The sequence below is a fragment of the Dipodomys merriami genome, unplaced genomic scaffold (assembly GCF_024711535.1).
Source record: "Dipodomys merriami isolate MVZ:Mamm:240054 unplaced genomic scaffold, mDipMer1.0.p SCAF_70, whole genome shotgun sequence".
NCBI lineage: Eukaryota > Metazoa > Chordata > Mammalia > Rodentia > Heteromyidae > Dipodomys > Dipodomys merriami.
The window spans coordinates 4,313,377-4,340,491 of NW_027206291.1; the positions used below are offsets into that span (position 1 = coordinate 4,313,377).

At 54.7% G+C, this 27,115-nt stretch overlaps 1 protein-coding gene across 1 annotated transcript; it reads left to right on the forward strand.

Moving 5' to 3' along the window:
• Positions 1-27,114, forward strand: Hcn2 (hyperpolarization activated cyclic nucleotide gated potassium and sodium channel 2). Its single transcript, XM_070008525.1, has 8 exons — positions 1-626; positions 10,425-10,848; positions 13,461-13,622; positions 15,080-15,298; positions 17,813-17,959; positions 23,968-24,208; positions 24,655-24,819; positions 25,798-27,114. The coding sequence occupies exons 1-8, from the start codon at positions 1-3 to the stop codon at positions 26,520-26,522; spliced, it is 2,709 nt and encodes a 902-aa protein (XP_069864626.1). The 3' UTR covers positions 26,523-27,114.
• The last annotated feature ends 1 nt before the right edge of the window (position 27,115 follows it).

The window sequence follows — 27,115 nt, forward strand, 5'->3', positions numbered from 1 at the left end:
ATGGACGCGCGCGGGGGCGGCGGGCGGCCCGGGGAGAGCCCGGGCGCGACCCCCGCGCCGGGGCCGCCGCCGCCGCCCGCGCCCTCTCAACCTCAACCGCCGCCCCCGCCACCCCCCGCGCCGCCCCCGGGCCCCGCGCCCGCGCCCCCCCAGCAGCCGCCGCGGGTCGAGGCGGCGCCCCCCGAAGCGGCGGACGAGGGCGGCCCGCGCGCCCGGCTCCGGAGCCGGGACAGCTCGTGCGGGCGCCCGGGCACACCCGGCGCGGCGAGCGCGGCCAAGGGCAGCCCGAACGGCGAGTGCGGGCGCGGCGAGCCGCAGTGCAGCCCCGCGGGCCCCGAGGGCCCGGCCCGGGGCCCCAAGGTGTCGTTCTCGTGCCGCGGGGCGGCCTCGGGGCCCGCGGCGGCCGCGGGGCCGGCGGATGAGGCGGGCAGCGAGGAGGCGGGCCCGGCCGGGGAGCCGCGCGGCAGCCAGGCCAGCTTCATGCAGCGCCAGTTCGGCGCGCTCCTGCAGCCCGGCGTCAACAAGTTCTCGCTGCGGATGTTCGGCAGCCAGAAGGCGGTGGAGCGCGAGCAGGAGCGCGTGAAGTCGGCGGGGGCCTGGATCATCCACCCGTACAGCGACTTCAGGTACCGCCTCCGGGAGGGGCGGCCGCCGCGCCACGGGGGCCCCCCGGGCGAGCCGGTGCGCGGGGGGCCGTCCTTGGAGAGCGCCCGGGAGGGCGGGGCGGGACGGGCGCGTCCGCCCCGGTGACCTCGGCGCCCCCCCATCGGTGACCTGGGGCCCGCTTGGGGGTGACCTGGCAGCGAACGCCCTTGAGGGGGCGACCCTGGGGTCGGGTATCCGGCTCTCTCCCTCCCTTGCGCGGTGACCCCTGCGCGCCCCTTCCCACGAGCCCTGGCACCCCCGGCCCTGGGTTGCGGGCAGGGCGAGGGTCTGATCACCGAAGGGGGGGGCGCGGCGAGGACGAATAGAGGGGAACGTGGGCGCGGGGAGGAGGAAGGAGGAAGGAAGGAAGGGCGCCCGGGAAGGACGCGCCCAGGAGACGCCGGCGGGGAAGGAGTTAAGCGGGCGCGGCGCGCTCCCACGGTCTCCACCTGCACCCCGGGGCACGGCGCGTCCCGGGTCCGCAGGCCTCGGGAGCGGGGTGACCCAGCGCCCCGCCGCGCGTGCGAGGTCGGCGCCCCCGCCCCCACCCTCCCCGGGGCCGCGTCTCCTGGGAGCCGCTGCGCGCGGCGGCCGGGCGTCAGGGGTGTGTGCACGGCAGTGATGGGGGCCCCCCCGGAGCCGGGGGGAGGAGCCTAGGCTCGGGTGGAGAAGCTTGGGGTCGGTAGGCGCAGGACGCGCGGCCGGGGTGTGTTTGCGACGGATGGCCAGAGAGGGTGGACGGTGCGTGTCGCCGTGGCAGGCCGCGCGCGCGCGCGCGCGTGTGAACATGACCGTGTAACCAACGGGTGGGCGGGGGAGGAGGCAAGGGTGCGGAGGGGGGAGTGTGCCGGCGGGTGCATCTGGGGAGGCGTGTCCCCGCGGAGAGGTGTTTCTGGTGGGCCTCTAGGGTACACGTGTCGGGGTGCCGTGCACGCATGCACGGGTGTGCACCGCGGGTAGAGGGGTGCGCTGTGGCCAGGGCATGAGGGAGTGCTCCTAGTGGGGTGAAGTGTAGACAGGACTCAACCCAGCCAGCCAGGCACGAGCTTTCAGCACCAGGGACAGCGCCAGGCCCCGAGAGCCTCCGGGATGTTCCATCTCCTCCTCTCGGCTGGCTCTCTCTTCTCTTTCCCCTTCGTCTCCTTTTTACTCCTGGAAGGTTGTGGGAGAGCCCTTTCCCTGCCACCGCCATCAATCCGATGCTTGACAGCTGAAGGGCTCAAGGAGACAGGAGAATTGTAGCCCTGACCACTAAGACTCGGTTTCAGGGAAGGCCTGAAGTTGGGGGATCCCAGAGGTTGTTCCTAGAGCCTCCCAGCTGTCCCATCGAGGGTTCGGCTCTCTATTCTGTGTGTCTGCTGTGAAGCTGGACCAAAGCGGTCTGGCTCCACTGTGAGGGAAGTCCTAGTGCGAGTTGGCCAGGCATGGACACCGGGGGCATGGGCATGGACTCTGGGTCCCTGATCTTTCCAGCATTACCTGTGCCTCTAGACGACAAACAAGTCCGCAGGCATTGTGGCTGGCATGGGAAGGCCCTGGGCTTCTCTTTGGCTGCAGTATGTGGTGTGGGTGGGGGGCAGGCAGGTGGGCTGGTGGAGGCTGGGTATATGGGGGCAAGGGAGGCTGGCAGAATTGGACTCCTTTGCTTGGGGGTCTGGAGTAGGTCATTGCCTACCTATGCAGAAGCTCACAGGCCACTGTGGGGGTCAATTGGGGCCTCAGTGAGGCAGGAAGGTTGTACAATGTGGGGGTGAGCAGGTGAAAAAGAGAGAGCATGGAGTCATGGAGATTAAATTTCAAAGCTGCCACACTGGCCTCACAACCTCCCATTGTCGGTGCCATTTCTAGAACTTTCTGTCCCAGGATGGAGAGAGACATCTCAGGCAGAACACCAGAGTGGGTGCTTCACCAGGGCTGTTGGGGGTATAAGTGGTTTTTGGTTTTGGTGTGTGTGCCTTGTTTTTGCTTTTGTGCCAGTACTGAGGCTTGAACTCAGAATCTATACACTGTCTCTAAGCCTTTTCTATTTAAGACTACACTCTACCACTTGATCTACACCTCCACTTCTAGCTTTTTCAGTGGTTAATTAAAAAAGAGACTTTGCTGCCCAGGCTGGCATTAAGCTCTAGATCTGAAGCTCTCAGCCTCCTGAGAAGTTAGGATCACAGGTATGAGCCTGGCTTCTGAGGTTCATTCTTACCATCACTGGACATGTCCACTTCTTGCGGGAGCTCCTCAGGCCTGTGGGTAGCACAGACCTGGGGATCAGCATGGGGAAGCCCTGGGAAGTTGTGCCATCTCCCTTGGAGAAGTGAGTGGAAGGGCTTGGGGTGGGGGGGGGGAGGACTTCTTAGGTTCAGAGCCTTAGCATGCTAAGGTATACCTAGAGTAGGAGCAGGTAACAGCAAGGAAGGAAGATACCCACCCTGGCTGAGGGAGATACCTGTGGATACTCATTCATTGTTATTTTTCCTCTGCGTGCGTGCGTGCGTGCGTGCGCGCTTGCGTGCGTGCGTGCGTGCGTGTGTGTGTGTGTGTGTGTGTCCCAGGGCTTAAACTCAAGGTCTGGATGCTGTCCTATAGTTTTTTGTTGTTTTATTAACTCAAGGCTACCACTTGAGCCATAGCTCCACTTCTGGCTTTTTTTGGAGGGGGGGGGGGTAATTGGAGATAAGAGTCATGAATTTTCCTGCCCAAGCTGGCTTCAAACTGAGATCCTCAGATCTCAGCCTCCTGAGTAGCTGGATTATAGACATGAGCTACCGGTGCCCGGTGTTGATATCCATTCTGACTGTCTCATCCGCTGGGGTGAGCTGGAAGCTGACAGGGATGGGGACTGGCTCCCAGATGGCCAACAGATCATTGTGGCCAGGCTGGGTACTTCTCACTGTACAAATCCCTGGGTGATGAACTTATGTATCAGGGCATCATCCGGTGGAGAAGCCTGGGAAGGGTGAGGATCTCCTGCTGGAAACAAGGGTCATTCCTTAGGAGACTGGAGTGGGGACCTCTCTCTGCTTAGGAAGGAGGCCTTGGGGGGGGGGTCTATAGGAGTCAGGGTCATAAAGGCCAAGGCCCAGGGATCCTCTGAGGTTTCTACAGCCCAAAGCACCAACTTTGGCATCCCAGGTGAGAGCCCCCCCCCCCCAAGGACCCAAGACACATTTCTCCTTTTGTTTTTTTTTTCTTTTCTTTCTCTCTCTCTCTCTCTCTCTCTCTCTTTTTGGTCAATCCTGGGGCTTGAACACAGGGCCTGGGTGCTGTCCCTGAACTTTTGTGCTCAAGGCTAGTACTCTACCACTTGAGCCACAGTGCCGCCGCTTCTGACATTTTTGGAAATCCATTGGAGATAAGACCTCCCTGACCGGGCTGGCTTTGAACTGTGGTTCTCAGATCTCAGCATCCTGAGTAGCTAGGATTACAGGCGTGGACCACCAGTACCTAGCCCAAGAGACACTGTACAGAACCCGTTCCTCAGCCACCCTCTACCTGAGCTTCATCCCTTGTCAACACACTGTGATTCAGGCACAGGGGGCCTTTTGCCCACCTTTGTGCACACCTCCCTACTTCCACCCTTCATCTCTTCCTTGCTCCTTTGGCCTGCTTGTGGCTGGCCTCTGAGGAAGCCCCATGGCAGGTGCAGGGCCTTTGCATGTGCTCTTCCCTCCCCCATTCCATGTCTGTCTTCAGTGCTGTCCCTGTCAGCAGCTTTCCTGTCAATTTGGGCCACAGTACCCTGCCTGGAGGGTCTTTTGCACCATTACATCCCATGAATCTCTGTGGTTGTGGTCTCTCATTTTCTCTGTCTTGTGGGTGCCAGGGACAGGTTGCCCTGTCTGTTTGGGCCCTGGTGTGTGCCTGGCACACACCCAGCCCTGTCTTGAGGACACTCAGAATCTGGCTGGCTTCCGTTCCCCCCCCCCCTTCCCTAATCCCTGACACCTGCCTCAAATAGACGAAACTCCCACATGCCAGCTCAGGCCTGATCCTCTGTGCGAGCCTCGCCCTTAATCCCTGACCTCTAGCCTCTAATCCCAGGGATTTGCTTTGATCTGTGATCCCTGCACGGCCTCCCCACCAACCTTGCCACTAGGAATGTGGTGGCCCTTGCCTGTCCTCCTATCCCTGACCTCTGGCGTCCAGGACTCAGCAGCCAGGCCTCCCTGCTCCAGTTAGCGCTGAGACCCTTTAGCAGAACCCTCCTCCCTCCCTCCCCCTCCATGGTTTGAAGAGGAACCAGGAACACTGTGTGTGACCTCAGCGGTTCAACTCCCTCCGTGTCCTCATCTGTAACCTGGTGACCTCCCTGGATCAAGAGCTCTGCAAGGGGAACGGGGGACCTGTAACTCCCAAGCTCCAGCCCACCCTCTGCTTGAATGGATTCATATCCTGCTATAATCCTAGCTGCTGAGGAGGCTGAGATCTGAGGATTACCATTGGAAGCCTTGAGCAAAAAAGCTCAAGGACAGCACCCAGGCCCAGAGTTCAAGCAGCAGGACCTGCGCAAAAATCAATCAGTTTCCCCATCTGAGCTGAGAGAATGGCATGCAGTGTCAAAGATACTAGAGTTCCACTTCTGCCCAGGGCCCTACTGAGTTGGAGATCCACAGGCTGAGAATGATCTTCCTAGGTGACTGTGGCTTCCTCACTCTGAGTCTCTATGACCTTTGGGAGTTGTGTGGGGACACTGCCAAGTCCTAGTCATCCACCTCTATATTACTGCTGTGTGAGTGTGTGTGTGTGTGTGTTTGTTGCAGTGTGTGTATGCCAGTAATGGGGTCTGAACTCATAGTTCTAGGCCCTCTTCCCTTTTTCCCATAAGAAGAATACTCTCCTACTTGAACCACAGCTCCACATCTAGATTTTTTTGCTGGTTAGCTGGAGGTAGGAAGTGTCTTTTGTCTGCGTGGTCTGGCTTCAAACCTCAGTCCTCAGATCTCAACCTCCTGAGTAGCTGAAGTTACAGGCATGAGCCACCAACAACTGGCCTTGCCCTTGGGTTTTTTGTTTGTTTTTGTCAGTTGTAGGGCTTGAACTCTGGGCCTGGGCACTGTCAGCTCTTCAGCTCAAGGCAAGCGCTCTACCACTTGAGCCACAGCGCCACTTCCAGTTTTCTGGTGATTCATTGGAGATCAGAGTCTCACGGACTTTCCGCTCAGGTTGGCCTTTCCTCTGGTTTCGAGGTCCTGCTGGTTTCCAGGCCCCTTGGCCTTTTGGTTTGTTGGTTTTGGTTTTCGGTGGTGGTCCTAGGGTTTGAACTCAGAGCCTCTGTTTTGCTGGGCAGCTGCTGTTCTACTTCAGCCATGCCTCCAGCCTTTAGTTGCTCCTTCTTGTTTGTTTTGGCTCATTTCTTATACTCCAAAGGGAGGGCAGGCCTTGGTCCAGAGAGGGTAAAGTGGGGATTAAGAGCCATCCAGTGGATTCTGGGAGGTGGTGTGGGAGTGTGGCGCGCAGGTGGACGGCTCAGTCCTGTCAGCGCTGGGGCCCTGGGGGTCACTGGGCCGTCACTGCCCCACACCAGACCTGAGCCAGCCAGTCTGTCCACATGCAGTGTGTGTGTGTGTGTGTGTGTGTGTGTGTGTGTGTGTGTGTGTGTGTATACCAGTCCTGAGGCTTCAACTCGGGGCCTAGATACTGCCCCTGAGTTTGTTTGCTCAGAGGTAGTGCTCTACCACTTGAGCCACAGCTTTTTTTTTTTTGGAGGGCCATGGGTAAGTCAATTGGAGGTAAGAGTCTTCACAGACTTTTCTGCCTCAGCTGACTCTGAACTGTGATCCTCTGATCTCAGCCTCCTGAGTAGCTAGGATGACAGGTGTGAGCCATCTGTGCCTGGCTGAGTAGTCATTCAATTTTGACCCTGAAGTTTGGGGGACCCCCTCTCAGCTGTCTTGAGATCTTATCCCCTACCTGGGTGAGTTTGTGGGGATATCCATTGGGCCTGGCTGCCTCTTCACCACAGCCAAGAGCCCCCACGTCTTCACCAAGAAGTTTGCACCCCATGAAGGCTGAAGAAAGGAGCCTGAGGTTCCTAGGGGCTGGAGGAGCTCAGTCCAAGGTCACTCCTGAAGTGAGCAGGTGCCAGCTGGGCCTGGCTTATACCACCGGGACTGGAGGGATTGGATCCCATCCAGCCCTTGGCCTGTCAGACACAGCTGCCACGAACATCCCAGTACAAATCACTTTAAAACAATTTTTTTTTCTCCGCTTTGGACAATTTCCTTGAGATCAATTCCCCGAAGTGGAACGCTGTGGCCGGAGGCGTGGTGTTAGTAGCTGTGCCCTGTCCAGCAGAAAGAGCCAATTTGCAGCTGCTGGGAGGTGCCCTGTCCTCAAATACTTCCTTCTTACTCATTTGAGTTGATTTGGGCAGATCCCTCAGCCTGACTCCTCTTGAGGAAAATGGCAGGAGCTGGGCCCCAGGACAAACCCACCCACCCATCTGGTAGGGACAAGACTTTAAGATCACTGAGAGGGTATATCTGGAGTGGGAGAATTTAAGGACCAAAAATTTGGTTCTTTGATGTACAGGGGAGTTACAGTTACATAAGTCAGGTAAAGGGTACATTCCTTTTTGGACAATGTCACCCCTTCCCTTGCTCTCTCCCAGTTTTTCCCTCCCATCCCCACATACAAGTTGGATAGGTGATTTTCAACATAGTGTTTAGTGAGACATATAGATAGATAGATAGATAGATAGATAGATAGATAGATATAGATAGATATAGTATGTATATATATATATGTGTGTGTGTGTGTGTGTGTGTGTGTATGTATATATAATTTTTGGGGGCTTGAACTCAGGGTCTGAGCACTGTCCCTGAACACTCTACCGCTTCCAGCTTTTTCTGTGTATGTGGTACTGAGGAATCAAACCCAGGGCTTCATGAATGCTAGGTAGGCACTCTACCACTAAGCCACATTCCCAGTCCAGTCCTTAAGTTTTGTTGCTCAAAGCTAGCTCTCTACCGCTTGAGGCACAGCTCCACTTCCAGCTTTTTGGTGCTTAATTGAATAGTCTCATGGACTTTCTTGCCTGGGCTGGCTTCAAACCATAATCCTCAGATCTCAGCCTCCTGAGTAGCTAAGGATTACAGGTGTGAGCCACTGGCACCCAGCAGAGACTATAAGTATTTTTTTCTTCTTTCTTTTTTGTCAGTTGTGGACCTTGAACTCAGAGCCTGGGTGCTGTCCCTGAGCCTTGTAGATGAAAGTTAGCACTCTATCACTTTGAGCCACAACACCACTTCCAGTTTTCTGGTGGTTAACTGGAGACGAGAGTCTCATAGACTTTTTTGCCCAGGCTGGCTATCCTCAGATCTCAAGCCTCCTGAGTGCTAAGCTTATAGGCGTGAACCACCAGAACCTGACTGAGACTATATATTTTTATTTTTATTTATTTTTTGCTGGTACTGGGGCTTGAACTCAGGGTCTGGGTACTGTCCCTGAGCCTCTCTGTGCTCATGGCCAGTGCTCTGCCACTTAAGCCACAGTGCCACTTCTGGCTTTTTCTGAGTCGTTTATTGGAGATAAGGGTCTCATGGACTTTCTTGCCCGAGCTAGGTTTGAACTGCAATCCTCAGACCTCAGTCTCCTGAGTAGCTAGGATTACCGGCATTAAGTCACTGGCACCTGGCTAAGACTCTATATTTTTAGTACTTTTTTTTCCCACTGTCTTTAAATAGTTTATGTAGTATAGGCTGTCCTTGTACTTCAAGTGCCAGGCTTACAGATGTGTGCCAACATAGCTGGTTGCTTTATTTATTTGTTTGTTTGTTGCTGGCACTGGGGCTTGAATTCAGTGCCTGGGCGCTCATGGCTCATTTATTTCATTTTTATTTTTATAGTGCTGAGGATAGAACCAGGGCTTCTTCATGTTAAGTTAGAGCTCACCATTAAGCCACATCCCAGCCAGCCTCAGTGCTTGAAATTTGAGACCTTCTTTTGCCTATATCTACAGGAGGTAGGGGGCTTAGGATTAGACCATTTTTTGGTGGGAAAGGGGGATGCCAGGCCTAGAGCTTGAATCCAGGCAAGGCCTTCGCGCTATCTGGAGCTTTTTTTTTTCCTCTCCCACTTAAGCCAGCTCCACTTCTGGGTTTTTGGTTCCTGCCCAGGATGCTTTGAATTGCAATTCTTAGATCTCAGCCTCCTGAATAGCTAAGATTATAGTCACGAGCCATTTGGCACCAGGCTAAGAGCTTTTTTTTTTTTTTTTAAATGTTATAACTAATTCATGTCTCATAAAATTTTCCACTTTGCCATTTTACCGTGTATAGTCCAGTGGCACTAAGTACATTAGCATTATTGTGCAATTATCACAATTGGCTTTATTGTGCAATTATTACCATCCATCTCCAGAACATTCCATCATCCAAAAGGAAGCTTGTCCCCATGAGCAGTCACCCAGTCCCTAGTTCCCATAAATCCTTCCTGTCTGTGGACAGCAGTTCACTTCTCTCACTGAACACCCTGTCTTCAAGGTCCCTCCATGCTGTAGATGGGGAGGAGCCCCTTCTGGTCACAGCTGTGTGATGCCCCAGTGTAGATGCCCCCCTCTGTGTGTGTCCATTCATCCATCTGTAGACACTGGCTGTCTCTGCCTCCTGGCTCCTGGGAGCCACCTGTTGTGTATATGGGGGTGCAGATTTGTCATGCTTGGCCTCAATTCTCAAACACTGTCTGCTGGTCCTGCAGTATGCTGCATTTAACTTTTTGAGGAACCTTCAGTTGTCCCCAAGGGAGGTTTTACTTGCATTTTCTCAATAACTGAGGGCTGAGCATCTATCCATGTGGCCTTTGTCCCTGTGGGCAGATGGCTCATTCACAGCCAGGTGCCTACCCATCAATAGCCATCCCTGGGTGGATGGCCCACTTCTGCTGGTGCTTCCCAGGAGGAATTTGGGAATTGACTTGGGAGGTGGTTCTGCCTGGGTGTGCTTGAGCATGGAAGTAACCTGTCATCACTTTTGAGTTTACTTATTATATTAAATGTCCAAACAGTTGCCAAGTTGTGAACCGTTCTTCCCAGCCTTCATTGGTCATTCTGTGCCAGCACAGGCCCCGCCTCTGTCTGCCTGGTCTTCCTCTCTGTCTTCCATGGATACTTTCTCTCTTGTTCTTTGCCCTTTTCCTTTCTATTTCTTTCTTTCTTTCTTTTTCTTTTTGCTTTTGGTGCCACCAGTACTGGGGCTTGAACCCAGGGCCTGGTTACAATCCCTGAGCTTTTTGTCTCAAGGCTGGCGCTCTACCACTTGAGCCACACCTCCCCAGTCACAGCATCTTTGCTTCTCTGTCTTTGTCTCTGTCTCTCGCTCTCTCTTCCCCTCTTTCCTTCCCTCCTCTCTCTTTTGCCGGTCCTGGGGCTTGAACTCTGGGCCTTGGACCTATCCCTAGGCTCCTTTTGCTTAAGGCCAGCACTCTACCACTTGAGCCACAGTGCCACTTCCAGCTTTTTCTGTGATTAATTGGAGACAAGAGTTTCAAAGAGTCAGTAGGCATGCACCACCAAGCCTAGCCATTGGCTGAGATGGAGTCTCATGAACTACTTTTCTTCCCTTTGAGCTGGTATTTCATCTATTTTTGAGCAACTGTGAAGTCCCTTTGCAACTGTGAGGAAAGATCAAGAGTCAGCCAGAGAGAGGAAGATGGGCTTGCAATGGGGGGCGGGAGTTGTTGGAGGCCCCAAAACAGCGGGTCCTTCTTGGGAAGGCAGTAGGGCAGAGGCCACGGCCTGAGCCAAGGTCAGGCGGTGAGAACCAGCCTCCCTTTCTTTCCCTCAGGTTCTATTGGGACTTCACCATGCTGCTGTTCATGGTGGGGAACCTTATCATCATCCCTGTGGGCATCACCTTCTTCAAGGACGAGACCACTGCCCCGTGGATCGTGTTCAACGTGGTCTCGGACACCTTCTTCCTCATGGACCTGGTGCTGAACTTCCGCACGGGCATCGTGATTGAGGACAACACCGAGATCATCCTGGACCCAGAGAAGATCAAGAAGAAATACCTGCGCACGTGGTTCGTAGTGGACTTTGTGTCATCCATACCCGTGGATTACATCTTCCTCATCGTGGAGAAAGGCATCGACTCCGAGGTCTACAAGACGGCGCGTGCTCTGCGCATCGTTCGCTTCACCAAGATCCTCAGCCTCCTGCGGCTGCTGCGCCTGTCCAGGCTCATCCGCTACATCCACCAGTGGGAGGAGGTGAAGGCGGGGCGGGGCCGTAAGTGGGCGGGGACTCGTGGATGGGCGGGGCCTTCCTGGCTCATCTACATCCACCAGTGGAAGGACGTGAAGGCGGGGCGGGGCCGTAAGTGGGCGGGGACTCGTGGGTGGGCGGGGCCTTCCTGGCTCATCTGCTACATCCACCAGTGGGAGGAGGTGAAGGCGGGGCGGGGCCGTAAGTGGGCGGGGACTCGTGGATGGGCGGGGCCTTCCAGGCTCATCTGCTACATCCACCAGTGCGAGGAGGTGAAGGAGGGGCGGGACTGTAGGTGGGCGGGGACTCCTGGGTGGGCGTGGTCTTGGGGCCTATACAGTTTCCTCTGCTACATTCACCAGTGGGAGGAGGGAAGGGAAGGGAGGGATGGGGCCTCGAGTGTGGGCAGGGCTTCTTGGGGGCGGGAAGGAGTGGTGGAGTCTCAGGTAGGCAGGGACTTAAGTCGTGGTATCTCCTGGGAGCCTGTCAAGGCTCATCTGCTACCTCCACCGGTTGGAGAAGGAGGGGCAGGGACTATGGAATTTCAAATGTGGGCCAAGCCTCTGGTTATGGAGACTGCGGGGGTTGGGTAGGGGCTACAAAGGCTCAAGTTTGGGTACCAAGCAGTTGGCAAGGTTGATGATAGGGGAGGCCCTGAGTTAGGGAAAGCATTCAGGGTCTGAGAGGAGATCATAGGGTGTGATTTTGGGTTCAAAAGCCAGGTTGAGTCCAGTAGTTGTGTTTCACACCTGTAATCATAGCTTCTCAAGAGAGGGAGAAGGGCTGGGAAGGTGGCTCAGTGGTAAAGTGCTTGCCTTGCATGCATGAGGCCCTGAGTCCCATTCCTCAGCACCACATAAGCGAAAAAACCAGAAGTGGGGCTGGGCTCAAGTGGTAGAGCACTTGCCTTGAGCTGAAGAGCTGAGGGACAGCACCCAGGCCCAGAGTTCAAGCCCCACGACCAACCAGAAAAAAAAAAAGAGAGAGAGAGAGAGAGAGAGGGTGAGATCTGCAAAGCCAGCCTAGGGAGGGAAAGTTCCTGAGACTCTTATCTCCGAAAAGCCAAAAGTGGAGCTATTGCTTCAAGAAGTAGAGCACTAGCCTTCAAGTTTGTTTTTGGTTTTTTTGGTCAGTCCTGGGGCTTGAACTCCTGAGCTCACTGTTCCTGCTAGCTCAAGGCTAGCACTCTACCACTTGAACCACAGTGCTACTTCTGGCTTTTTCTGTAATTAATTGGAGGTAAGAGCCTCATGGACTTGCCTGCCTGGGTTGGCTTTGAATCACCATTCTCAGCCCAGCCTCTTAAGGAACTAGGATTACAGATGTGAGCTACCAGCACCCAGTGACTTGAGCTTTTAAAAAAAAATCTCAGGGGGGGCTGGGATGGTGGCTCAGGGGTAGAGTGCTTGCCTAGCATGCATGAGGCCCTGGTTCGATTCCTCAGCACCACATAAACAAAAAGGCCGTAAGTGGCATTGTGGCTCAAGTGGTAGAGTGCTAGCCTTGAGCTGAAGAGCTCAGGGAAAGCACCCAGGCCTAGAATTTAAGCCCCATGACTGACAAATCCATATATATATATATATATATATATATATATATATATATATATATATATATATATATATATATATATATATATATTAGGGAAGCTGGGCATGGATGGCTCACACCTGTAATCCTAGCTACTCAAGAGGCTGAGACCTGAGGATTGCGGTTCAAAGCCAGCCCAGGCAGGAAAAGGCGAGAAACTCTTATCTCCAATAAACTACCAGGAAACCAGAAGTGGCACTGTGGCTCAAATGGTAGAGCGCTAGACTTGAGCGGAGCTGAAGAGCTCAGGGACAGCTCAGATTCAAGCCATGACCCACAAAAAGAAAAAAAAAATCTCAGGGAGGGGCTGGGAATGTGGCTTAATGGTAGAGTGCTTGCCTGGCATGCACTAACCCTAACCCTGACCCTAAACCTGGGTTCATTTTCTCAGTACCACATAAACAGAAAAAAACCTGAAGTTGTGCTGTGGTTCAGGTGGTAGAGCACTAGCCTTGAGCACAGAAAGGCTCAGAGACAGAGCCCAGGTCCTGAGTTCAAGCCCCAGGACTGACAAAAAATAAAATACAAAAAAAGCTCAGGGACAGCCCGTAAGCTCCAAGTACAAACCCCAAGATTGGCGTGTGCACATGTGTGCGCGCACGCACACACACACACACACAAACATACACACACACAGATTTAAGCCAGACTCTGGTTGTTCATGTCTGTAATCCTAGCTACTCTAGAGGCTTATATCTGAGGACTACAGTCCAAGCCAGCCCAGGTAGGAAAGTTTATTAGACCCTTATTGATGCTAGCCTTGAGCTACAACGCTCAGGGACAGAACTCAGGCCCCTGAGTTCATCCAATTCAAGCCACCGGACTGGGAGAATTTAAAAAAGAGAGAGAAAATTTAGGGGTCTCTGGGGGGAGCCAGAATTGGAGGGGTTGGAGGAGATTTGGGTTTTTTTCCCTAGAGTGGTGAGCACAAGGCCTCTGGGGCAGAGACACATCTCAGGGCTAGGGGAGGAGTCCCTGGGACAGAAGACGCGAGTCTGGAACCCTCACAACAGTCCTCTCCCAACAGATCTTCCACATGACCTATGACCTGGCAAGCGCAGTAATGCGCATCTGCAACCTCATCAGCATGATGCTGCTGCTGTGCCACTGGGATGGCTGCCTGCAGTTCCTGGTGCCCATGCTGCAGGACTTCCCCAGTGACTGCTGGGTATCCATCAACAAGATGGTGGTAAGCCCCTCTCCATAAGGCCCTGCCCCAGACAGGCTCCTCCCCTACTCAGGCCCCACCCCTTACTTCTGTGCCCCATTAGGTCCCCTGGGGACCTTGAACCCCTGTGGCCATCATCTCTCATCCAGAGACCTGCTGGGTGCTGCTCTCCTGTTGGCTCTCCTTTTACCTTTACACACATTTATGGAAAAGAAAATGCTCATTGACAGGGTGTCAAGGCAGGTGGCTTCTGCTTTTAATCCTAGCTACTTAGGAGGCTGAGATCTGAGGATCATGGTTCAAAGCCAGCCCCAGCAGAAAAGTTTACGAGACTCTGACATCCAATTAACCAGAAGGAAAAAAAAGGCCAAAAGTGGAGCTGTGGCTCAAGTGGTAGAATTGCAGCACTTGAGCAAGTGAAAAAGCTAAAGCCGAGCCAGCAATTTAAGCCCCAGTACTGGCACAAAGAAAGGGGTGGGGGGGTACTGGTGGCTCAGGAGACTGAGATCTGAAGATGGCGGTTCACAGCCAGCCTGGGCAGGAATGCCAGAGACTCTTTTCACCAATTAACCACAAGAAAACTGGACATGGAACTGTGGCTCAAAGTTGGTAGAGCACTAGCCTTGGGCCAAAAGGGCTCAGGGACATGGCCTAGGCTCTGAGTTCAAGTGCCATGACTGACCGAGAAAGCGGGGGAGGGTTATGGGGTGAAGTGGAGAATGCTCATCCAGCCTAACTTAAATGTGAAAGCGGACCCAGGATCCATAGGAAGTAACAAACACACTTGATACTTCCCGGCCTTGTGATTTTGGGTTCAAAAGGACTGTAGGTAGTGAAGTCTGGGTAGCACAGAGCAAGCCTTTTTCCCACCCTGAGACCAGGGGCACATGCCGGGGTCTTCTTGCTTTGGTGGGGACACAGCAGGAGAAGGCAGGCATAGGTGGAGGTCAGGCAATGTGCAGGACAAGCCCAGGCCCCTCCCCAGCGCCTGGCACAGCTGCCCTGGCTGAGAGGCCCATTGTTCAGCTGGTCCACACAAGCGGTTCTACTTCCTGGAGCAGCCCAGTTACCCCCCTCCCCCCTCAGGGTCAGCTGAGGATACTGGGGAGTGGGGAGCCTGCGGACGGACAGGACTTCCCATCTCCCCACTGCCCCTCAGGCATGATTCTTGTGTCTTAGCTGCTCTGCCTCCAAAACCTCTCTCTGGAACTTCGTGTCCTCTTGACCTCTCAGATGCTCTGGTTGGATTCCAGCTCTTATGGGGGCTCAGGATCCCCAGGAGAGCAGTGGAGGATGGCGTGAGACTGCTGTGTCCATGGCCCGCACAGCACACATGTCCTCTCCCTGCGTGTGATTCTCTCATTACCTCCGGCCCCTGAGAGCTCACGGCCACGCTCCTTTAGGAAGGCAGGAGGGCAGGGATCAAGGGGGCTCCTGACGGCTGCCCCCCCCCCAAACCATCACCCCTGGCTTTGCAGAACCACTCGTGGAGCGAGCTGTACTCCTTTGCGCTCTTCAAGGCCATGAGCCACATGCTGTGCATCGGGTACGGGCGGCAGGCGCCCGAGAGCATGACGGACATCTGGCTCACCATGCTCAGTATGATCGTGGGCGCCACCTGCTACGCCATGTTCATCGGCCACGCCACGGCGCTCATCCAGTCGTTGGATTCCTCGCGGCGCCAGTACCAGGAGAAGGTCTGTGGGGAGAGTCAGCCCTGACTCCAGGGATCTGGGGAGATGGGGTATGCGGAGGAAAGTAGGGCCCAGAGTCTGATGGGGAGAGATAGCCCTGACCTCCTTCAGTTTAAGGTTAGGGGCTCCTGTCTGCCCTGTGTCCACCTGGATATCTGTGGGGCCCCTGGATCGTGACTTCATTGTTCATAGCATGCCTCAGTTTCCCCTCTGGGGATGACACTGTGCATGGCCCCTCCAGAGGCCACTCTATCTGTCCTGCCTGGGTGGCTGCCCTCGCTGAGAGTTGCCCCTAAACATCCCCCCTCCCCTGCAGTGCCAGCCGGGACGCCGGGTTAGCTGGGCCCCGTGCCAGGCGCCGGCTGTCCGGAAGTCACAGCCTCGCACCCAAACATGAGCTGGTGCTGCCACCCGCCTGCGCGTCACGGGTTCCGCTGAGCTCAGGGCAGCTGGGGCTGGGCGGGGTGGGGCGGATATGGGGCTGGGACACCCCTGGGGTGTCATCCTGGGGACAGCAGGGCCTGGTACCCACACCCTCAGCCCTGCTTGGGAGGGGCTGACTGAGGGTTTCTGAAAAGAGTATCTGAAGGGAGCCAGGCCAGGCAGGGTAGGGCTTTGGATAGGATAGGGCCACTGTGCTGGGTACCTGAGCCTCGGCCTCCCTCCGCAGGAGGCCTGGCCTTGTCTGGTAGACACTATGCTCAGGGCTGCTAGACAAGGCTCAGCACGGTTAATTTAGATTTCTCAAAAAAGCTATGTCTTAGCCTCTCCCCCAGACATGGACTGGGTGTCTTCACATGAGACACTTTTGTCGTGTGTCTACATTATCTTCAATACCAGAATTTCACCTGGTATCTGAGCCAATTTAAATATGTGAGAATTGCTACTTAGGCTAGGTGCCAGTGGCTCACACCTGAAATTCTAACTACTTCACTGAAATCTGGAAGATTGAGGTTCAAGGGTCAGCTGGGGCAGAAAAGACTAGGAGATTCCATTTCCAAAACAACAACAACAACAACAAAAACAAGCAAACAAAAAACCCAAAGCTGGAAGCATGGCTAAGTAGTTAGAGCACCAGCTGAGCTAACAAACCTGTGAGTGCAAAGCGCTCGAGTTTAAATCTCAGTACTGACAGAACACATATTTGCTATTTAGAATATTACTATTGCTAATACAGACTATCAAGATTTAATTTTACTGATGAATTGTTACTTAAAAGATATTGGGGGGGGGGCTGGGAAGGTGGCTCAGTGGTAGAGCGCTTGCCTTGCATGCCAGAGGCCCTGGGTTCGATTCCTCAGCACCACATAAGCAAAAAGAAAAAAAAAGCCGAAAGTGGTGCAGTGGCTCAAGTGGTAGAGCGCTAGCCTTGAGCTGAAGAGCTGAGGGACAGCGCCCAGGCCCAGAGTTCAGGCCCCACGACCAGACCCCCCCCCAAAAAAAAAGATATTGAGGGGCTGGGAAGGTGGCTCAGTGGTAGAGTGCTTGCCTCACATGCATGAGGCCCTGGGTTCAATTCCTCAGTACCACATAAGCAGAAAAAGCCGGAAGCGGCACTGTGGCTCAAATGGTAGAGTGCTAGCCTTGAGCTGAAGAGCGGAGGGACAGCTCCCAGGCCCCATGACTGACCAAAAAAAAAAAAAAAAAGATATTGAGCCAGGTACTGATGGCCAACACTTGTGATTCTAGCTACCTAGGAGGTTGAGATCTGAGGATCAAGGTTCAAAGCCAGCCTGGGCCAGAAAGTCTGTGAGACTCTTATTTCCAATGAACTAGCAAAAAGTTGGAAGTGGGGGAATGGCAGAAAAACCCAAGTCACAGCATAGGGCCCTGAGTTCAAACCCTAGCACTGGCCCAAAAGAGAGGGAGGGAGGGAGGAAGAAAGGGAGGGAGGGAGATGGAGGGGGGGAAAGGAACCACTTAAATCCCCTGTAGCTCACACCTATAATCCTAGCTACTCAGGAGGCTGAGATCTTCAACAATCGTGGTTCAAAGCCAGCCCCAGTAGAAAAGTCCATGAGACTCTTACCTCCAGTTAACCATTAAAAATCCGGAACTTGTGCCCGGCACTGGTGGCTCATGCCTGTAATCCTAGCTACTCAGGAGGCTGAGATCTGAGGATTTCAGTTCAAAGCCAGCCCGGGCAGGAAAGACTGTGAGACTCCTATCTCCAATAAACCACCAGAAAACTGGAAGTGGTGCTATAGCTCAAGTGGTAGAGTGCTCGTCTTGAGCTGAAGAGCTGAGGGACAGTGCTCAGGCCCAGAGTTCAAGCCCCATGACCAACAAAAAAAAAAATCTGGAACTGAAGGTATGGCTCAAGTGGTAGACTGCCAGTCTTGAGCAAAAGAAGCTCAGGGACGGTGCCCAGGCTCTGAGTTTAAGCCCTACAACCAACCAAAACAACACAAAACCGTGTATTCAGTGCTGTTGCTAGGTCAGCAGCCCCCTGGGTCAGGCAGCTGGGGTTGCTCCTCGCCGCTGGCTGCTGACCCCTCCCCATTCCTCTCGCTACAGTACAAGCAAGTGGAGCAGTATATGTCTTTCCACAAGCTGCCTGCCGACTTCCGCCAGAAGATCCACGACTACTATGAACACCGCTATCAGGGCAAAATGTTCGACGAGGACAGTATCCTGGGCGAGCTAAATGCGCCCCTGCGGGAGGTAAGGCCAGTGTGGCAGTGGGGGCCCAGCCTGGCTGTGCCCGCTTCCCCTCCATGAGCCTTGTCCCCACACCCCCCCCCACAAGCATACCTGCTCCCTCCCCGGACTTTCTGGGGTCCATATGCTGGATAGAAGTGAGCAGAGCAAGAGGGCTTTGGTGGATCACACCTGTAATCCTAGCTACTCAAGAGACTGAGATCTGAGGATTGAGGTTCCAAGCCAGCCTGGGCAAGAAAGTCTGTGTGGGGGGTAGATGTGGATGGGTGGGTGCATGGGCCAGTCCTGGAGCTTGATCTCAGGGTCTAGGCACTGTCCCTGAGCTTTTTTTGGTCAAGGTTAGCACTCTACCACCTCTATTTATGTGGTACTGACTGAGGAACTGAACCCAGGGCTTCATGCATGCTAGGCAAGCACTCTACCACTAAGCCACATTCCCAGTCCCTGAGACTCTTATCTCCAATTAACCACCAGGAAACTGGAAGTAGAGCTGTGGTTCCAGTGGTAGAGAGCTAGCCTTGAGCTAAACAGAAAGTTCAGGACCAAAAAACAAAAACAAAAACCAAAAGCTCAGCACCAAAAGCTCTGAGTTCAAGTCCCACTACCAACTGAAAAAAAAAAAACAATAAAGTGAGCAGAGCAGCCAGCTTGGCCCCTCCTGGCTGCAGCCCCGGGGCAGCAGGGAGCCCTGAGTCTGCTCTGTGGCTTCAGACCCCAGCTCCGCCCTTGCCAGGGCTCCAGGGAGAGCCTTCCAGCTCCTCGCTGGGGGTCTGTCTTAGTCTCTGACTCTGCTGGTCATTGAGAGAGGAGGTCTCTTCCCTTCTCCAAGATCACCAAGCTTACTCCCAAATAATGTCAAGTCGTAGCTACTGAGGGTCAGATTTCAGTGTGTGTGTGTGTGTGTGTGTGTGTGTGTGTGTGTGTGTGTGTGTGTGTGTGTGTGTGTGTGTGTGTGTGTGTGTGTGTGTGTGTGTGTGTGTGTTGCTTCCAAGAGGTCACTGGAGCCCGACTTGAGCCCCCACCCTGATGGTGAGGTCAGAGACTGCAAAGAACTCTGGGTCAGGCGGGGCAAAGATCAGGGGTGACATCTAGGCCCCAGATGGAGGGGTGCACGGTGAGGGCAGGAGCCTGGGGAGCCGGGGCAGTGCCTGAGGAAGCGGGGTACCCTCAGGAGGCAGGCTGCACTGTGGTGAGCCGCCTTGGAAACTCTCCCTGGGGTTCCACTCCCCGTGTTCTCACTTGTGCCGCTTCTGTGTTAGACTCAGAGACCACAAAACGCATTAAGTTCACTGGATGTTACTTGGAGCTGTGTAACCATCATTAACTCTCTAATTCCAGAAGGTTCTCAAGTAGCCCAAAGGAAGCCAGTACCAGCAATCACAATTAATCATCCGGCCACCTAATTAATCATCCAGATGTTTATACAGTCCCAAAGTTGGGTCTACAAATCCACCTGTCTTCAGAAAGGCCCATCTTCTCCCTCCTGTCCTCCTGTTTCCTACAGCCAGATTCTTCCAGATCCTTCCATTTCCTTTCCCCCTTCCTTCTTTTTTTCCTTCTTTCCTTTCCCTTTTCCCTTCTTTCTCTCCCTCTTTCCTTCCTTCTTTTCCTCCTTTTCTTCCTTCATTTTTTTTCATTTCTCCCCCTCCTTTTTTTTTTTTTTTTTTTGCTGGTCCTGGGGCTTGAACTCTGGGCCTGGGCGCTGTCTCTGAGCTTCTTTTGTTCAAGATGAGCACTCGACCACTTGAGTTACAATGCTGCTTCTGGCTTTTTTGAGTAATTTATTGGAGATAAGACTCTCATGGAGTTTCTTAGGCTGGCTTTGAACCTGAACCATGATACTCAGATCTCAGCCTCCTGAGTAGCTAGGATTACATACATGTTACATACATGGGTGAACCACCAGTGCCCAGCTTTTTCTTTTTTCTTTTTCTTTTTTTTTTTTTTTTTTGAGACAGGGTTGGTGTTCATAGCCCAGGCTGGCCTTGAAACTCATGATCTTTAGAACTTGTGTGTCTCTTTAATTTGTGGCAAAGCCTTAACAGACAGCTGCAAACAGTAAGTCTTCTTTTGCAATCCAGAACTCAATAGTACATGTAAGAAGGAATATGATTCCCACAAGAGTTGGCAGTATGGGAGCTTGTTAACTCACCCAGGTTGGCTCTTGAGAATAAAGTTGATATAAAAGGTAAAAACAAAAAAAAATCTCTCATGATCCCCCTGCCTCAGCTTCCCGAGTGCTGGGATTACAGATGTAAGGACCATGCCTGGCTGCATTTTACTTTCTGAGAACTGTTCTTTTCTTCTTGCTCTACAGAGCTTCTGATCTTATTCTGTTTTTAGAAATCCTCTGTATATGGAGGGCATCAGCCCTCGGTGACGCAGACCTCATCCTGATGGCCACGTGTACTGTAACATAGCCTCTGTTACTATTGCTGTGCCAAGAGTCTCTTCCGCTCTCTGTCAGTCCTGGGGCTTGAACTCAGGGCCTGGGTGCCGTCCCTGAGCTCTTTTGTTCAAGGCTGATGCTCTACCACTTGTGCCACAGCACCACTTCTGACTTTTTTGGTGCTTAATTGGAGATAAGAGTCTCAGAGAGTTCGGCTTTTTGAACCTCCATCCTCAGATCTCAGTCTCCTGAGTAGATCCGACAGGTATAAGCCACTGGTGCCTGGCTCAGAGTTTTTTTTTTTTTTTAAATGTTTTTGTTGTTGTTATTGTGAAAATACTGTACAGAGGGGTTACAATTACATGAACAAGGTAATAAATACATTTTTCTTTTTTTGTCAGTTGTGGGGCTTGAACTCTGGGCCTGAGTGCTGTCCCTCAGCTCTTCATATCTAGGCTAGCACTCTACCACTACAGCTACAGCATCAATTCTGGTTTTCTAGTGGTTTATTGGAGATAAGAGTTTCACGGACTTTCCTGCCTGGCCTGGCTTTGAACCTTGATCCTCAGATCTCAGCCTCCTGAGTAGCTAGATTACAGGCGTGAGCCACCAGCACCGGGCTTTTTATCAAGCATTGTTGCCTCCTCCTTTGTTTTTCCCCTACTATCTCTGCCCTCCCATCTCCATGACTACACTCCCCTCAGAGGTTTCTAAATACCATGTCCAGCAGGTGCTTATTGTACACAATTGGTGTGGGAATGCTTGATTTATATAGAAAGTGTTCCATATGTGCTTGTTGTAGAGTTCAGGAGCTACTTTCTAGCTGGGATCCTATGGGTCACACCTGTAATCCTAGCTAGTCAGGAGGCTGAGATCTGAAAATCAAAGTTTGAAGCCAGCCCAGGCGGACAAATCCAAGTCTCAGCTACCAGCAGGGAGCCAGAAGGGTCAGTGTGGCTCCAGTGGTAGAGCACCAGTCTTGAGCTGAGGCCTTGAGAACACACGTGCACGCACACATGCGCACTCACACACACACACACACACACACACACACACACACACACACACACTTCTGTGTGTGGACTTCCTGCTTCCTCCTCAGGCCTGTCTGCTTGCAGTACCAACCCCACAGTGAGTCATGCCCCGCCTCCCTGCCACCCTCAGGGTTCCTGCTGTGATTTGCTCTTCCGTTCTGCTCAATGACCTTGAACAGCTGCAGTGTGTTTTCACTGGGATTATGTCAATTTTGTGAGGGACAGGAGTGGTGGTCCCCAGAAAGGTGAGGTGTCTGAGGACCCATGTGGTTGGGCCTCCTTTTTTCTTTCAGGCTGGTACTAGGGCTTGAATTCAGGGCCTGGGCACTGTCCTCAGCTTTTGTGCTCTAGGATAGTGCTCTACTACTTGAGCCACAGCACCACTTCTGGCTTTTTTGGTGGTTAATTGGAGATAAGAGTCTCATGGACTTTTTTGCCTGGGCTGGCTTCAAACTATGATTCTGAGATCTCAGCTTCCTGAGCTAGGATTTGAGGCACGAGCTGCCAGCTCCTAGCTCCTTAGGTTTTTCTGCTGGGGTGAGTGCATCCTATCACTGTTTTCTCTTTAGTGGTTTTTATATATAAACCTGTCCTTTTGTTTTAAGGTAAGATTATAATCTTTATTGAAATATGTCTTGCCAGGCACTGGTGGCTCATGCCCGTAATCCCAGCTACTCAAGAGGCTGAGATCTGAAGGTCACAGTTTGACAGCAGCCTGGGTAGAAAAATCTGTTTCTCATTTTCAATTAACCACCAAAAAGCCAGAGCTTTGGCTGTGGCTCAAGTGGTAGAGCACCAGCTTTGAGAGAAAAAGACAAGAGCTTCAGTCCCTGAATTCAAGCCCCAGTACTGCCACCAAGAAAAAATAATGCTGACTGGGAAGGTGGCTTAGTGGTAGAGTGCTTGCCTAGCATGTATGAAGCCCTGGGTTCGATTCCTCAGTACCACATAAACAGAAAAAGCTGGAAGTTGTGCTATGGCTCAAGTGGTAGAGTGCTAGCCTTGAACAAAAGCTCAGGGGCAGTGCCCAGGCCCTGAGTTCAAGCCCCAGGACTGGCAAAAAACTACTACTACTGTGTTAAACAGAAAAACGGCCATATCACAGCCGCACACCTGAGCAATGTTCCATAGCATGATTGGGTACCCTGTGGAGCCCACTCATCTAGTCTGGGGCTGGGGTGCAGCTCAGAGGGGAATACTGTTCCGCTTGGAAGAGGGCCTGGGCATTGTTCCAGCAAAAACAAGGTAACAAAGCAACCCCCAGCACATCCCATCCTCGGGGCTCTGTTGCCAAGAATGATTACTCTAGGTCATTGGAGGGGTTTTTTTTTCTTCTTTTTTTTTTTTTTTTTTCTGGTTCTGAGGCTTGAATTCAGGGCTTGGGTTCTGCCCCTAATACTTTTTTTTTTTTTTTTTTTGTCAGTCGTGGGGCTTGAACTTTGGGCTTGGACACTGTCTCTGAGCTCTTCAGTTCAAGGCAAACGCTCTACCTCTTGAGCCACAGTGCCATTTCCGGTTTTCGAGTGGTTTATTGGAGGTAAGAGTCTCACAGACTTTCTTGCCCAGGCTGGCTTTGAACCGTGATCCTCGGATCTCAGCCTCCTGAGTAGCTAGGATTACAGGCCTGAGCCACCAGCGCCCTGCCCCCAATACATTTTTTTTTGCTCAAGACTATAATTGTAATATTTGAGCCACATCCATGTCTGGCGTTTTGGTGGTTCATTGGAGACAAGAGTCTCACTGACTTTCTTGCCCAGGCTGGCTTTGAACCACAATTTTCAGATCTCAAGCCTCCTAAATAGCTGGAGCCTGGCTTGCATTTGCTCTTGCTTTTGTTTTTGAGACAAGAGTCTTTCGCTCTATCGCCCGGGCTGGCCTCAAATGCTTCAATCTTTTTTTTTTTTTTTTTGGGTCCGGTTGTGGGGCCTGAACTCTGGGCCTGGGCGCTGTCCCTCAGCTCTTCAGCTCAAGGCTAGCGCTCTACCACTTGAGCCACAGCACCACTTACAGCTTTTTTTTTTCTGCTTATGTGGTGCTGAGGAATCGAACCCAGGTCCTTATACATGCAAGGCAAGAGCTCTACCACCGAGCTACCTTCCCAGCCCTGCTTCAGTCTTTCTACTCCCCAGGTTCTGGGATTGTACACATGTGCACTACCAAGCTCAGCTGGTTGCTGGGCTCTTACTGCATTTTGATTGACAGTGCTAGGGACGAACTGGGTGCCTCTGCTCAGCCTTAAGCTCCATGGAAGCCCTGCACTGAGTTTTATTCCTTTCTCTTCCCTAAGTTCCCTCATGCTCTGATCTCCTTCCATACTGTGGGGTTTCCTACGTGGCCACATTATCTACAGACACTTTCATTTTTCTTTCTCAGCTGTTGGGGCTCTAGTCACTTTCTCCTGTACTGTATGGTCAGTGTGCCAAGTGTAGGGACCCGCAGGCCTCTGTCCCGGTTCTTGCCTTTGCTGACCCCACCTGCAGTGTTAGCCTAAGAAAGTAGGTGCTGGTTGCCTGCGCACCATGCTAACCTGTGTCACCGAGGAGGAGATGGAAGCCCCAGCTGAGCTCACCCTCTCTCCTGCCCTGCAGGAAATTGTCAACTTCAACTGCCGGAAGCTGGTGGCCTCTATGCCACTATTTGCCAATGCTGATCCCAACTTTGTCACGGCTATGCTGACCAAACTCAAGTTCGAGGTCTTCCAGCCAGGCGACTATATCATCCGAGAGGGCACCATTGGCAAGAAGATGTACTTCATCCAACACGGGGTGGTCAGCGTGCTCACCAAGGGCAACAAGGAGATGAAGCTGTCTGATGGCTCCTACTTTGGTGGTGAGCTCCCCAGGGCGGGGTGGGTGCCCCCCAGGAGGGTGAAACCCAAAAGGTAGGCACGGCCCCACGCAGGACTAGTTCTGAGAAAGCTGCTGAGGCTAGCTGGGTGTGGGGGCTCATGCTTGTAACCCTAGTTCATCAGGAGGCTGAGATCTGAGGATTGTAGTTTGAAGTCAGGCCGGGCAGTAAAGTCTATGAGACTCTTATTTCCAGTGAATCCCCAAAAAGTTGCAAGTGGAGCTGTGGCTCAAGTGGTAGAATGCCAGCCTTGAGCAAAAAACAAAAAAAAGCGCAGGGACAGCACTCAGGCCCTGAGTTCAAGCCCTGGGACTGACATATGTGCACACACACACACACACACACACACACCACTGGGGTGGTTGGCTGGGAGGCCTGGGAAAGGGAGGGAGGCAGCAGGTCTGAGCAGGCCATTCTGGGTCACGCAGAGATCTGCCTGCTCACACGGGGCCGACGCACAGCCAGCGTGCGTGCTGACACCTACTGCCGCCTCTACTCACTGAGCGTGGACAACTTCAACGAGGTGCTGGAGGAATACCCCATGATGCGGCGTGCCTTCGAGACCGTGGCCATCGACCGCCTGGACCGCATCGGTGCGTCCTGCGGCCTCCTCAGGAGGGTGGGTGGGTGGGTGGGGGCGCAGCCTCCCCTAAAGATCCCTTCACACTCCAGACAGGCTGTGTTCTAGCTCCATGCACACCAGTTTCCCCAAGAAAAAGACGATGGGTCCATCGCGTTGTTGGCAAATGCTTGTTGAGCACCTGCAGCACCTGCTGTGGGTCCTGTCATAACCAGGTTGTGTGCCGAGAGAGAGGAGGGGGTGCAACCCAGAGCAAAGGGCACTGCCAGGATACAAAGGCAGACGCAGGCTACTGGAGTGCTGTTAGCAATCGTACAGGCAGATGCTGAGGGGGCAAGCGGCCTTCCTGGAGGAGGAAGGCAGGATGGGGCCCCAAGCACAGAGTCAGAGGTAACCAGGAGCTCTAGGGAGCCCTAGAAGGTTCTAGGTATATGTATTCGGGAAGGGGCTGGTCAAGGGCAGCATCCAGAATAGTGGTGCTCTGGCTTGTCAGCCATGTGTGGCATAAGGGACAGGGAGAGGTGGCGCCCCAAGACTTGCTGCTGAAGCAGTGGGGGTGGGGAGGGGTTGGAGGGACAGTATACATGAAAGTGCTCAGTACATGCTTACCTCAGTGCACTGACAGTGCATCAGACAGTGCACTGTCTGATCTTTGTTCTGTGTGACCACAGAACTTAAGAGTACAAGCAGGGCCTTGTGAGCTAGTTGTACCCAACAGGTGCTCACTACACGGTCACTATTGGCAGAAGGTGCTCTGTGTGGGCCTGGACACAGCAGTAACCTGACAGCCGCTCTCTGTGGGCAGGAAGAGAGCGCCCCGTGTAGGCTTGGCTATACAGCTCCTAGTTCTGCACAGCAGGTGCTCAGCCTGCACACAGTAGGTGCCCTGGGCCGCAGGTACTCTTTGAAGTTTCCCCACCCCCGCTCCCGGTCCGCACGGCGACACCGGGCAGTGCCCAGCTGATGCCCTTCCCGTGCCCGCCCTCTGCAGGCAAGAAGAACTCCATCCTGTTGCACAAGGTGCAGCACGATCTCAGCTCGGGCGTGTTCAACAACCAGGAGAACGCCATCATCCAGGAGATCGTCAAGTACGACCGCGAGATGGTGCAGCAGGCCGAGCTGGGCCAGCGCGTCGGCCTCTTCCCGCCGCCGCCGCCGCCGCAGGTCACCTCGGCCATCGCCACCCTGCAGCAGGCGGTGGCCATGAGCTTCTGCCCGCAGGTGGCGCGCCCGCTGGTGGGGCCGCTGGCGCTGGGCTCGCCGCGCCTGCTGCGCCGCGCGCCCCCGGGCCCCGCGCCCCCCGTGCCGTCGCCCGGGCCGGCGCCCGCCGCCAGCCCCCCGGGCGCGCCCGCCAGCCCCCGGGCGCCGCGGACCTCGCCCTACGGCGGCGGCGCCCCCAGCTCGCCGGCGGCGGCCCGCGGGGGCCCCGCACTCCCGGCTCGGCGCCTGAGCCGCGCCTCGCGCCCGCTGTCCGCCTCGCAGCCCTCGCTGCCCCACGGCGGGGTGCCGGGGCCCGGGCCCGCGTCCTCCGCGCGCCCCGCCAGCAGCTCCACCCCGCGCCTGGGCCCCGCGCCCGCCGCCGCCGCCGCCGCCGCCCGGGCCGCCGCGCCCAGCCCGGACCGCAGGGACTCGGCCTCGCCCGGCGCCGCCGCCGCCGCCACGGGCGGCCTCGACCTGCTGGACTCCGCGCGCTCGCGCCTCTCGTCCAACTTGTGACCCTCGCGCCGCCCCGCGGGCCGCCGGGCCGGCCGGGGCCGCCACCAGACCAAAGCCATGCCCCGCGCCCCGGCCGCCCGCCGCGCCAAGCCATAGAGGGACTCGCGGAGCCGGGCGGGCGGCGGCGGCGGCGGCGGGCGGCCCCGCGCCCGGCTGGCCCCCCCCATCGCCCCGCGCCCACCCCCATCGCCCTCCCCCCACCGGCGGCCGCGCACGTGGGCGAGGGGCTCGTTCACCTCGGTGCCTCAGGTCCCCGCCGAGGGCAGGGGCGGCGCGGAGCCCCGCCCGCCCGGCCCGAAGGCGCCGCGGAAGGGAGAAGGTTTCTGATTTAAGTGCAATACTCGGCCGGCCGGCCCCCCGCTGTCCCCGCCGCGCTCACGCAATAACCGCCCGGCCCCGTCCACGCGCCCGACCCGGCACTCGGGGCCGGGCGTCCGGGCCCTGGCGTGGGGGCGAGGCCGGGGTCCCCGCCGCTGTGATGAATGTACTGAAGAGCCGAGGCAGCAGCGCCCACCACGGCCCCCACGCCCCATTAACCCACACCCCCATTCCGCGCAATAAACGACAGCATTGGCGCCCAGCGCGCCGTGTCC

Bases quoted from the DNA above. Each gene is read 5' to 3' on its own strand.
- Hcn2 (XM_070008525.1), top strand. From the start codon at position 1: ATGGACGCGCGCGGGGGCGGCGGGCGGCCCGGGGAGAGCCCGGGCGCG. The intron at 15,299-17,812 runs GTCTGTGGGGAG...CTCTCGCTACAG, and splicing joins GGCGCCAGTACCAGGAGAAG to TACAAGCAAGTGGAGCAGTA. The intron at 24,820-25,797 runs GTGCGTCCTGCG...CGCCCTCTGCAG, and splicing joins CGACCGCCTGGACCGCATCG to GCAAGAAGAACTCCATCCTG.